Raw genomic sequence first — 13,541 nt, forward strand, 5'->3', positions numbered from 1 at the left:
TATTTATAGATTTTTACTTGCAATATTTTTTATATTATACATATAAAATAATATAAAATGAATAAAAACTATATATTAAATTATTTATAATTTTTTTAAATATTTATATGTATTATATATTTATATATATTTATAATAATTTAATTTAAACATTATATTTATATATCATCCATTTATTTAAAAATATATATTAAATCTTTTGCATTTTTTCCCACCCAGATTGCCATATTTCTTGGTTTGTTTTTCTTTTTCTCATACAGCCAAAATATAAGATATACAATAAATATAAATGTGTGTGACTTATATATTTGCAATGTATTTTTAAAATATATTTTATCATTGAAAATATATTTTCATGCCTCTACATTTTCTAGTATATGGTGTATGAGGGTTTGAACAAAATTTTACATTTATATTTTAAATGTTATATTTGACATTTATTCATTATTTTTAAGCTGTTTACAACATATGTTTAGCATATATGTGACCCTGGACCACAAAACCAGTCTTATGTCGCTGGGGTATGTTTGTAGCAATAGCCAAAAATACATTGCATGGGTCAAAATTTTAGATTTTTCTTTTATGCCAAAAATCATTAAGAAATTAAGTAAAGTTCATGTTCCATGAAGATTTTTTGTAAAATTCATACTGTAAACATATTAAAATGTAATTTTTGATTTGTAATATGCATTGTTAAGAACCTAATTTGGACAACTTTAAAGGTGATTTTCTCAGTCTTTTTGATTTTTTTGCATCCTCAGATTTCTGATTTCAAATAGATGTATCTCAGCCAAATATTGTCCTATCCTAACAAACCATACATCAATAGAAAGCTTATTTATTGAACTTTCATATGATGTATATATCTCAGTTTTGTCAAATTTAACCTTATGACTGGTTTTGTGGTCCAGGGTCACATATTGTACATATATTTTGTCCATATGAGTGAAGTGTTGTTTGTGCAGGCGGTGGAGGGCACGGGTTTGGCGTTTATCGTGTACAGCGAGGCCATTAAGAACATGCCGCTGTCTCAGTTCTGGTCGGTGCTGTACTTCACCATGCTGCTGCTCTTAGGGATGGGGAGCATGCTGGGAAACGTCACGGCCATCATCACGCCGCTTGGAGACATCAAGCTCCTGTCCCGCACACTCAGCAACGAGACCATCAACGGTACGAGACGCGCAGCTCCTGAACCTCAGGACAGACCCAGACAGTCAGCGCTAGTCTTTAAAGATGTTTATTATTACACCAGCTAAACCAGCATGAAACTGCCTCAAGCACACCTCATACTGGTAAATAATGTAGATTTAACTAAAACATAATGTAACATCATATATGCGGGTAATTTATTTTAAGCATGTTTTTTTATCATTGTATTTTTTTTTATATCTTTTTAATTTTAAATTGAATTAAATTAAACAATTTTTTATTATTTATTTTTATTTTACATTTTTTAAATATAATTAGTGTAAAATAATTTTACATTATTTTTAATAAGTGTTTTTGGTTGTTTATATTTTTAATTTTACATTTTTGATCCTTTTAAAATTATATATTTTCATTTTACTTTTTTATATTTAATTAGTTTTACTAAGAGTTTTTGATGTTTTTTATTATACATTTTTAAACTTTTGAACATTTTATGAACATTATTAAATTTTTAGTGTTTTTGATTGTTTATATTTTAAAATTATTATTTTTTATATTTATTTTAATAAGATTTTTATAGTTTTTATTTTTAAATTAATTATTTTCGTTTAAAATTTTTTAATTCATTTTAGTAAGTATTTTTGATTATATTTATTATAAATATTTTTTATTTTACATTTTTATGATTTAAGTAGTTTTTTTGTGTTTTGTGTTTTGATAATTTATATTTTTAATTTAATATTTTTTTTTTTTACAGTTATTTTTAATAAGTGTTGATCTTGTTTTTTAGTTAGTTTTCATCGTACATTTTTTCCTCGGGTGTGTGGCAGGTTTGGTTTGTCTTCTCTGTTTGCTGCTGGGTTTCGGTTTCACCAGCCGATCGGGAAACTATTGGTTCGCCATCTTTAACGAATACGCGGCTACGCTGTCGCTGCTCTTCATCGTCTTCATTGAAGTTGTCAGTGTGTGTTACGTCTACGGACTTAGAAGGTGAACAATTCAATGACTTTAATGGCATTTAAAAACAATTTACACAAAAGAAATAAAAAATTAGTGTGCAAAACTAGTGTGCATAATTAATGTTTCTTATTGTTAGTGTTTATACTGATAAAATTACATTGTGCTCAGGGAAATAGTTGATAATTGATAAAAAAAAATATTAAATCAGTTAATATAATAATGAAGAACTGTTCGCAAGGAGTGTTTGTTTTAGTATTTTTATTGGAATTCTATTTTATTTTGTACTGATATTTAATTTTGTTTTATTCTATTTTATTGAGGCAAATGTAAAATGTGATTACAGATTTTTATTCAAAAAATTTGTTTATATTTTTTTATTTTAACTAAAAATATATATTTTTATTTTTATTATTTATTTATTTAATTAGTTTTAGTAAGTATTTTTGGTGGTTTTTAATATATATATATATATATATATATAATTTTTTTTTTTATTGAAATCTTAAGAATATTTAATATATATATTCTTAAGATTTCAATTAAAAAAAAAAATATATATATTTTTTTTTTCTTGCTTTAATTCTTTATTTTCATCTTACATTAATTCCTCTGGTCTCTGGCCAGTATTTTTTGTTTTAATGTATTTACTATTTTATTTAATTTTGTACAGATTTTTTTGTTTGTTTATATTTTTATAAAAAAAAATTATTCATTTAATTTTTTTAAATTTATTTTATTAGTTTTAGTAAGCTTTTTTTGATTGTATTTATTATATATTGTTTTAAATTATTTTATATTTTTATGATTTAAATTTTAATAAGTGTTTTTGATTGTTTAAATTAAAAATGATTTATACATTTTAAGTCTTTATATTTATTTTAATATTTTTTATTGTTTTCTTTTATTCATTTTAGTAAGCATTTTTGATCGTTTCTATTATAATATTCAAAATTATTTAACATTTTTAATTTATTCCTTTTTAGTAAGGTTTTTTCTGATAGTTTTTAATTATACAATTTAGTATTTTGATTTTTATTAGAATTTTTTTTTTTTTACTTTACATGTTGGATTTTATGACATTTATTCTAAGCTTTTAATTATTGAACATTTTTATGATTTCATTTTTAGTAAGTGTTTAGTAAGCATTTTTGATGGTTTTTATTATAATTAAAAAAATTATATTTGTGTAATTTATTTTACTTTTAGTAACTGTTAGAGCTATTTATTTTATAGGTTTTTTTTTATCTAAAAATGTATTTTATTTAATTTTGTACAGATTTTATAGTTTTTTTATTGTTTGTACTTATAATATATAATTTTACATTTATATATATGTGACCCTGGACCACAAAACCAGTCATAAGGTTAAATTTTACAAAACTGAGATATATACATCATATGAAAGCTGAATAAATAAGCTTTCTATTGATGTATAGTCTGTTAGGATAGGACAATATTTGGCCGAGATACATCTATTTGAAAATCTGGGATCTGAGGGTGCAAAAAAATCAAAAGACTGAGAAAATCACCTTTAAAGTTGTCCAAATCAATTTCTTAACAATGCATATTACTAATCAAAAATTACATTTTGATAGGTTTACAGTAGGAATTTTACAAAAAATCTTCATGGAACATGATCTTTACTTAATTTCCTAATGATTTTTGACAAAAAAGAAAAATCAATAATTTTGACCCATACAATGTATTTTTGGCTATTGCTACAAATATACCCCAGCGACTTAAGACTGGTTTTGTGCTCCAGGGTCACATATATTCTTTTCCATTATTTTCATTTTACAATTTCTTAATTCATTTTAGTAATCATTCTTGATGATTTTTTAAATTTTTTTCCATTTTTTTCAAATAAGTGTTTTCAATTGTTTATATTTTACAATTATTTATTTATTTTATAAATGTTTTATATTAATTTAAAAACATTTTTGTTTTTATTTTAAAATTTATTATTTTTCATTTTCACAATTATTTAAAAAAATATTTATTTATTTTTATTAGTATTATTTATATTTAAGTATTTTGATAGTTTTTGGTGGTAACACATTTTTATGATTTATTTAAGTGTTTTTGACTGTTTGTATTTGCAAGTTATTTATTCTATTATATATATATATATATATTATTGTTTATATTTTTAAATAACTTATTTATTTTCACTAAGAATTTTTAATTGTTTCTATTACAATTCATTAATTTTTTAGTAAGTTGTTTGATATTGTTATTTGTTATTATTTTATTTTATTTAGACTAAATGTCAGAATTTCCTTTCTTTTTTTTTTTTGAGGTTTGAGAAGGACATCGAGGACATGTTGGGTCATCGGCCGAACTGGTACTGGAAGGTGATGTGGGCCGCCGTCAGTCCGCTGCTCCTCTTCTGCCTCTTCATCTTCTACATCATTAACTACATCCAGGGCGGCACGCCAACTTACCAGGCCTGGGACAAACATCTGGTACCACATTAATACTTAATCAAATCTTACAAATGTACAATTAAAATAAAGCATTTGCTAAGATTGAATCAAATCATAAACGTGCATATTAAAAATTAATTATTTAAAAATAACTTTCATTAAAATAACATGCCTTTACAAAATGTACTAAACCTTAGCTAAATAAAAAATAAAATCAAAATAAACAATACTTCTAAAACAAAAACACTTACTAAACATAAATTAAATTTAATAGGAAAATACATCGTTTTATTTTTTTATTTTTTTTTTATTTTTTTTTTACAGTTTTTAAATTTAACAAATGTTTAGTAAGTCTTTTGTTTTGTTTTTATTTTACATTTATTCTATTTTTTAATTTTTTACTAATTTTTCTAATTTAAATGTTTTATTTAAATTGAAAATTTCAAAATAAACGCAATAAAATTAAACCAGTTACAAAAATTTTAAATGTATATAATTTAAAACTAAGACAATAAAAAAAAAAAATACAAAATTTCAATTGAAATGAAAAATTTGAAATAAATACTAAACATCAGATAAAAAAGGAAAGTGAAAATGAGTAAATCTTTTAAAACTAAAATAAAAAATAAAATGAATCAAAATAAAACACTAATATTTTATTTAAAAATTAAAAAAAAAATTGCTAAAAGGTTATTTTATTATTGGAATATTAGCATAACAGAGAGACTCTCTTCTTGAAGTCTACTAAACATTTGTTTCATATTTGTGTGTATATTGTAATTTCTATTGCAGGTAAAGCAGGTTTGAGGTTCTGGGGCCAGATTCACGAAACATTCTTAAGAAGAATTTTCTTCTTAACTGCCATTTTATTCTTATTTTTTAAAATAAGAAAAAAAGTTAAGACTATTTTGTATTCCCCCCCAAAAAAAATCGTTTTAAGAATATTCTTATCTTTTTACTTAAGATTGTTCTTAAGACAAAAATTAAGAAAATTCAAATTCTTGAAAAGAATCTTCTTAAAAACCATCGTAAATAACTTCTTAAAGGTAGGATAGCCCGCGACTTGTCTTAAATCCCAAATAGGTAGAATTATTTAATTAATTTATATGTTATATTTAAGCATTGCAACACTACTAGCTACATATAATACATAGTAGGACTCTTAATAGAGATGAAGACGAGTTCGCAGAAGTGACAGCAATGACTGATAATGTAAACAATGATCTGTCATGATTAGCCTATGTATGTATGACCCTACTTTTATGCCGACATCAAAACTTAGTAGCAACTCTACAAAATCGAGTCAGATAGGGTTTAATTGAATTTTTTTTTATTTTAATTGGCCGATAAATACGACATAATCAGCGCACACACATCCCGGGAAGCGTTCATTCGGAAGAGGGAACAAAAACAACACAAAAGTGATCGCCAAAGCTTAAGACAGACCCTTTTAAAGTAACGGTTCAAAAACACGAAGCCGAGCGCCAGTCAAAAAAACGAAAATGTGCGTGCTTATGATTATTAGGATAATCTGCAGAAACCGCAAAAAAAGACGTTGAAGTGTTTATAAATGCGTCTTCAGCCATGCATTCATGTATCGGTAGATGTATCATTTTTTTTTCTTAAGAAAAAAAAATTAAGATGCTCTTAAGAACATGTTTGAGAACTTCTTAAGATTTTTTCGAGAATTGCACTTAAGAACATTCTTAGAATTTATCTTAAGAAATTTCTTAATTGTGACCCTGGACCACAAAACCAGTCATAAGGTTAAATTTGACAAAACTGAGATTTATAAATCATATGAAAGCTCAATAAATAAGCTTTCCATTGATGTATGGCTTGTTAGGATAGGACAATATTTGGCCGAGATACATCTATTTGAAATCAGAAATCTGAGGATGCAAAAAAATCAAAAAGACTGAGAAAATCACCTTTAAAGTTGTCCAAATTAGGTTCTTAATGCATATTACAAATCAAAAATTACATTTTGATATGTTTACAGTAGGAATTTTACAAAAAATCTTCATGGAACATGATCTTTACTTAATTTCTGAATGATTTTTGGCATAAAAGAAAAATCAAAAATTTTGACCCATGCAATGTATTTTTGGCTATTGCTACAAACAAACCCCAGCGACTTAAGACTGGTTTTGTGGTCCAGGGTCACAATTTATTTCTTAAGAAGATATTCATTTATAAAGACTTGCGTAGAAACCATCCTTGATTTTATCTAAGAACTTTTCTGATTCGATCGTAAGAGCGATTCAGAGAAAACGAACGTACCACGAAATCCATGCGTACGCCAGTCATTCGGTTATAAATCACAAATGATCGTGGAATTGTGTGCAGCCGAATGTTCCGCCGTCGAAACGCCCCTGCTTAATTAATTAACATATAAAATGAGCTCATTCCTAAAGCACAAACTCTGTGACAATGGCAAGTAAAAAGGAGCGCAAGAAATCAAATTATAGTGAGGCTGAACTATCTGCAATACCAGGCATTACCACAAGGAAACGGTCGTACGCCAAGCTGGAATCTGACGTGGATTCGAAAAAAGACGGTTTTTATAAATCTGTACTTTGACGTGGATTTGATCGTACGAACACTCTAAAGCCCCATTCACACTAGACGCGACTTCTGTCGCTGCATGTCGCCAGAGGCTGGCGATGAGGTCGCTAGTGGGCGTTCTCATTACTGGTTGCTTAGTAACGTCATTTAACAGATGTTTTTATCCAAAGCAACTTTAGAAACAAAGACAAGCAGGTTACAATTCATTTCAATGCAGTTGACATTATTTTTGTATGTGGGCATGGACATGTCATATAAAACAGGACAATCACTGCTGGAGCTGAAAGGAGAATGATCACGAGCACTATCGTCTTCTTTCCTATTGGCTGTCGCTCCCGAAAGTCGCTCTTCATTTGCATAAAGTTTAGAGATTCTGAACTTTGTCGCGTCGCTGGACACGCCCACATCCGGTCGCCAACGGTCGCTGACGGCCGCTGTCGCTCTAGTCGCCGGAAATCGCTGGCTCTCCATTGAAATGAATGGGATCGCGTCGCTTAGTCGCTGCTAGTGTGAACGGGGCTTAAGATCAAATCAGTGCGTAAGAAAGTTTTATAAATGAGGCCCCTGATATGATGATATTAAAGCTGTTGTTGTTGTTCAGGGTAAGTCTGTGGTGCAGGAGTATCCGGTGTACGGTCAGGCATTCATCGCTCTGCTGCTGGTTTCGTCTCTCAGCTGTGTGCCGATCGTCGCTCTCTACACCGCCTGCAGGAGGAAACAGCGAGGAACACCGCTCCGCCAACACGCCGTTAACACCGCCACGTCTACCGTTTAGACCAGGGTCCCCCAAATCTTACCCTGGAGGTCCAATGCGCTGCAGAGTTTAGCTCCAACCCTGATCACACTCACCTACCTGTTATTCTCTAATGATCCTGAAGACCTTGTTTAGCATGCTCAGGTGTGTTTGATTAGGGTAAGAGCTATGGATCTCCAGGTCCAGATTTGATAATCCCTGGTTTAGACCATGCAAAGACTCCTGGGAAATGGACACGTCTGGCACCACACAGGCCAGAGCTGCATTATTTTTTATTATTCTCTGAATGAGATATTTCACATAAAAGATGTTCGCATATGTGACCCTGGAGCACAAAACCAGTCTTAAGTCGCTGGGGGTATATTTGTAGCAATAGCCAAAAATACATTGCATGGGTCAAAATTTTTGATTTTTCTTTTATGCCAAAAATCATTAAGAAATTAAGTAAAGTTCATGTTCCATGAAGATTTTTTGTAAAATTCCTACTGTAAACATATCAAAATGTAATTTTTGATTTGTAATATGCATTGTTAAGAACCTAATTTGGACAACTTTAAAGGTGATTTTCTCAGTCTTTTTGATTTTTTTGCATCCTCAGATTTCTGATTTCAAATAGTTGTATCTCAGCCAAATATTGTCCTATCCTAACAAACCATACATCAATAGAAAGCTTATTTATTGAGCTTTCATATGATGTATAAATCTCAGTTTTGTCAAATTTAACCTTATGACTGGTTTTGTGGTCCAGGGTCACATATAGTCCACAAGAGAAAAGAATAGTTGAATTTATAAAAATGACCCTGTTCAAGAGTTTACGCTAGCTTGATTCTTAACACTGTGTTGTTACCTGAATGATCCACAGCTGTTTTTGTTTAGTGATAGTTGTTCCTGACAGTGTTGTTTTCGTCACCGATGACGATGACGAAATCATTTCGTTGACGCCACTTTTTTTCATGACGATAACGAGACGATGACGAGATAAAAATGGCTCGTTGATGACTAAAACATGACGAGACGTGTGTGAGTTTTCGTTGACGAGGCGAGAATAGACGAAAATGTTAGTGGGTGGTCCGTCAGACGTTTAAAATGCATGACATTTCCGCTTATTGTGCATGCCAATCAAAACTTAAAAAGTATCTGCCGCTATGGCAAGCCGTTTTAGCATTAAATACTCTTTGCTATACTAGTATGGCAAGCCGTTTTAGCATTAACCCCTTAAGCTCTGCGGCTATTTGGGGGATTTCCGCCTGCATTTGGCCAACCTAAATTCAAATGGTTCCCCTATACACATACAATGGAGGAAATTAAAAAAAATGGTTTCATTGTATAGAAAACCTTTTAAACTACATAATATCAGTGTAATTCTTTATAAATAACATTATATAGATTTCAAATATTACAATAAAAACAAAAAAAACATAGGCGCTTTTTGATTTTTTTTTTCAAAAGTTTTTTTTTGAAAGTCTATAACTCAGGATTTAGGTGTCTCAGTTCTTTGCAAATTGTTTTGTTTGATTCCACTAGGTAATTTTTCATATAACAGTTTCTAATTGAAAGTTATTGAATTATAACCAAAGGGAGTCACATTGCCCCTTTTACCCCCATTTCCCCACTTTTTTCCCCCTAAAAGTATACTTCTGTTTCTTAGCAAAAACAGGTTTTATAAAGCATATTACCCCTTAGAATACTATTTTACTATGTACCATAGCACTTTTCATGATTATTGACTGAATTATGTTTCATTTTTATGTTTGCCTGTGTATTTACTGAAACACCTACTGTACTTTATTGTCAACATTCAATATACACTCAATACATAGCTTAGCAGATTGTTTTGGTGTCCTTTACGTTTCAAAGTAATTATAGGAATAAAACAAACCTGAATAGAAGCGCTGGAATACTTATAGACGCGCTTATGAGCCGCAGATCCTCTGCTCTCCATGGAAACGGCCCGTTATTTATTCATTTAGCGTCTATTTTGGATAATGGCGACCGCTATATTCCTCTGAGACGTTATATCTACACTCAAAGAGTCCAAAAACTACATATCCCACAATTCCCCGAACCGTCGAAGCATCTTGTGTGACCCGGAACCTCTCCATGACACTTCTTCTTCTACGCGCTGGATATGCGTCTGTGTCATCGTTCACAGCTGTGTTCAGCACAGCGGGCGGCCGGAGAGTGTAATCTGATCTACTGAGACGCTCTGAGTGCGGCCGCAGACACACACGCAGCTGCTTGAGCGGCTCAGAGCGCACACACATAAAAGCGCAAGTGGAGGAAAAAGCGCGTCTGGCAAAACAACGGATTTCTCAGCAATGAAGCAACGCAGAAACGTGAGAATGGTCTCGTTTGAAAGAAGAGATCCTAATCTAAAAGATAAAATGGCTTTTTGTTTAGTTTGTGGCTATTTGCGGCTAACTGAAGCAGTAGAATATGGAGGAAAGTTATAGAATATGTCATTTTACTCTTGAGGTAATATTCTGACGTCGCGATTCGATTGAAGATTATTTGATCTCTGTTTGTCACACAATAAAATGATTTATATGGTCAGAATCTTGAGAAAGAGAGCTTTCTTGTGATATATGACTTGTCTGTTTTGAGAAAAATATAAGAAATACACATTCTTTGTAATAATTCTTCATAATCGTTAGGCGGAAATTTGTGTTTGGAACAACATAAATTCTAAGCATAATTTTACTACTTTATGAATCATAAAACTAGAAGTTATGGTATTCCTAGTAAAGAGGAGACTCTAAGCTTTCAAATGAGATCATTTATGGGCTGATACTATATGAGGAAGGTCATGTAAATGAAGCAGCAACATTTTGAAACAATTTTGAAACACTTTTTATTATATTCTGACATCGCGATTCAATTGAAGATTATTCGATCTGTGTTTGTCACACAATAAAATGATTTATATGGTCAGATTCTTGAGAATGAGAGCTTTCTTGTGATATATGACTTGTCTGTTTTGAGAAAAATATAAGAAAAACACATTCTTTGTAAGAATTCTTCACAATCGTTAGGCGGAAATTTGTGTGTGGAACAACATAAATTCTAAGCATAATTTTACTACTTTATGAATCATAAAACTAGAAGTTATGGTATTCCTCGTAAAGAGGAGACTCTAAGCTTTCAAATGAGACCATATTTGGGCTGATACTATGTGAGGAAGGTCGTGTAAATGAAGCAGCAACATTTTGAAACACTTTTTGGACCCGCCGGCGGGTCCGCAGAGTTTAAGAGGTTAAATACTCTTTGCTATACTACTATGGCAAGCCGTTTTAGCATTCCATCCTTGATTGTCTTTTATGTTCTAAAACATTCCTTCATTATTGTAATTATTGGTGAAAATAGTCGATCCGGAAGCTCACATTGTGTTGAACTATAGATCTTCTATTTTCAGAACTTATAAGTGACACTACCCAACAACAAAATACTTACTGACCTACAATAATTTGTTAAAAGACTACTTTTTTCCCTTTTTTTTGACTAAAACTAGACTAAAACCTTTTTGACTTTTCGTCGACTAAAATTGGACTAAAACTATCACATATAGAAGTGACTAAAATTTGACTAAAACTAAGAAGCATTTTAGTCCAAAAGACTAAGACTAAGACTAAATCTAAGATGGTTGTCAAAAACAACACTGGTTCCTGAGTCCCTTGTTTGTCCTGAACAGTTAAAAATCCTTTAGGTTTTCCAGCATTTTTGTGTATTTGAACCCTTTCCAACAATGACTGTATGATTTGGAGATCCATCTTTTCACACTGAGGACAACTGAGGGACTCATATGCAACTATTACAGAAGGTTCAAACACTCACTGATGCTCCAGAAGGAAAAAAAAATGCATTAATAAGGTTCCCGCGGGTCCTTAAAAAGTCTTACATTTAATTTAATCAAATTTAAGGTCATACTAAATATTAAATTGTACATGAAAGTCTTAATTATGATTTAAAGAGGTCTAAAATTTGGTCTAAAAATTGCATGGATTCTCCATCGATTTATCGTTGCAAATATGACTTCAAAAGGCTATAATTTCATTAAATAAGCATGCTTTGCGTACTTCCGTTACAGGGAATTATGCTTCTTGTGTTACAAAAGCTCCACCTGCTGGCAGAGAATGGATCTGTATTTTCAGCAAGCCTCTTATTTTTGAATCTAAATGGTAAAATTTATGTAATAATTTTTTATTTATAATTGCTTAAATTAATATTATAACTAATTATTCTGAGTCCATTTTCTTAAAAAAAAAAAAAAAAAGTTTAAAGGCTGAAATGTGAAGTGTATAATTTAAGTTTTTGTTTTTGTGAAACCTTGTATCTGAACTGTGAATTGTTTTTTATAGTTTGAGTTACTATAGACATTGCCCTAACCCATATTTGGTCTTAAAAAGTCTTAGTTATGAGCGTAGAAATCTCGCAAAAACCCTGCATTAAGAGCTGGGGTTGAAAACTTCTGAACAGAATGGAGATGTGTACATTTTTCTTGTTTTGCCTACATTTTTTTTTTTTCATTTAGTGCTGTCCTTCAGAAGCTACAAAAGACACTTACATGTTTCCCAGAAGACAAAATAAGTCAAATTTACCCTGACCTTCAAATTCCAAAAGTTTTCACCCCCGGCTCTTAATGCATGGTTTTACCTTCTGGAGCATCAGTGAGTGTTTGAACCTTCTGTAATAGTTGCATATGAGTCCCTCAGTTGTCCTCAGTGTGAAAAGATGGATCTCAAAATCATACAGTCATTGTTGGAAAGGGTTCAAATACACTAAAATGCTGGAAACTCAAAAAATTTGTGAGATCTAAAAGATTTCATAAATTCAACTATTATTTTCTCTTGTGGACTATATGTAAACATCTTATATGTAAAATATCTTATTCAGGGCAGTAATAAATCAACAATAACATGCATTTTGCATGATCCCTCTTATTTAGCTAAAATAATTAACATTTTGCAGATTCTGCAAAGTGTATGTAAACGTTTGACTTCAACTGTGTGTATATGAACAGCAGATAAAGATCCAAACCCTCAATATCTGGACTGTGAACAGTGCAGCCGATTGAGAATGTAAACTTTGTATATGTTTTGACTGTGGTTCATGTTATTTTAGAAGAAAATTAATTTTGTAAATTTGTTTTATTTAGGTTTTTTTTTTTTTTTGGAGTACTTATATATATATATACACACACACACACACAGACACACACACACAAAGTTTTTTAATATGGTTTCTTCTGCTCATCAAGGCTGCAGTTATTTAATCAAATATACAGAAAAATACAGTAATATTGTGAAATATTATTTTAATTCAAAGTAACTTATCCATGTGAATATATTTTAAAATGTCATTTATTTCTGTGATACAAAGCTACATTTCAGCATCATTACTCCAGACTTTAGTGTCACATGATCCTTCAGAAATCATTCTAATATGCTGATTTATTAATTCTCAATGTTAAAAACTGTTTTTTCTTTTTTTTATTTATTTATTTAAAATAGTAAGGTTTTCTAACAATATAAAATACTGTTCAAAAATTTGGGGTCAGTACATTTTTATTCTTTTTTTTTTTTTAAAGAAATTAATACTTTCGTTCAGCAAGGATGTTAAATTAATACAATTTCAGATAAAAAAAAAAAACATCATAAATTTACATGGTTAAAAAAATATATATATAT

At 30.1% G+C, this 13,541-nt stretch overlaps 1 protein-coding gene across 2 annotated transcripts in view; it reads left to right on the forward strand.

Moving 5' to 3' along the window:
* The window catches only part of LOC141342275 (sodium- and chloride-dependent transporter XTRP3-like), a 28,766-nt gene extending 15,824 nt beyond the window's left edge, over nt 1-12,942 (forward strand). Inside the window, exons 8-12 of one of the 2 annotated variants that reach the window (XR_012356681.1) lie at nt 966-1,170; nt 1,980-2,139; nt 4,409-4,574; nt 7,705-8,176; nt 8,618-12,942. Coding sequence is in view for 1 of the 2 variants with exons in the window: in XM_073846692.1 (XP_073702793.1) it covers nt 966-1,170; nt 1,980-2,139; nt 4,409-4,574; nt 7,705-7,878 (705 nt within the window). In the remaining variant the exon portion in view is untranslated. Of the gene's footprint in view, nt 1-965; nt 1,171-1,979; nt 2,140-4,408; nt 4,575-7,704 lie in introns of both variants that reach the window. The other variant, XM_073846692.1, reaches the window with a different exon arrangement.
* Nucleotides 12,943-13,541: the final 599 nt, after the last annotated feature.

This window comes from Garra rufa, chromosome 9, assembly GCF_049309525.1.
Source record: "Garra rufa chromosome 9, GarRuf1.0, whole genome shotgun sequence".
Classification (NCBI taxonomy): Eukaryota; Metazoa; Chordata; class Actinopteri; order Cypriniformes; family Cyprinidae; genus Garra; species Garra rufa.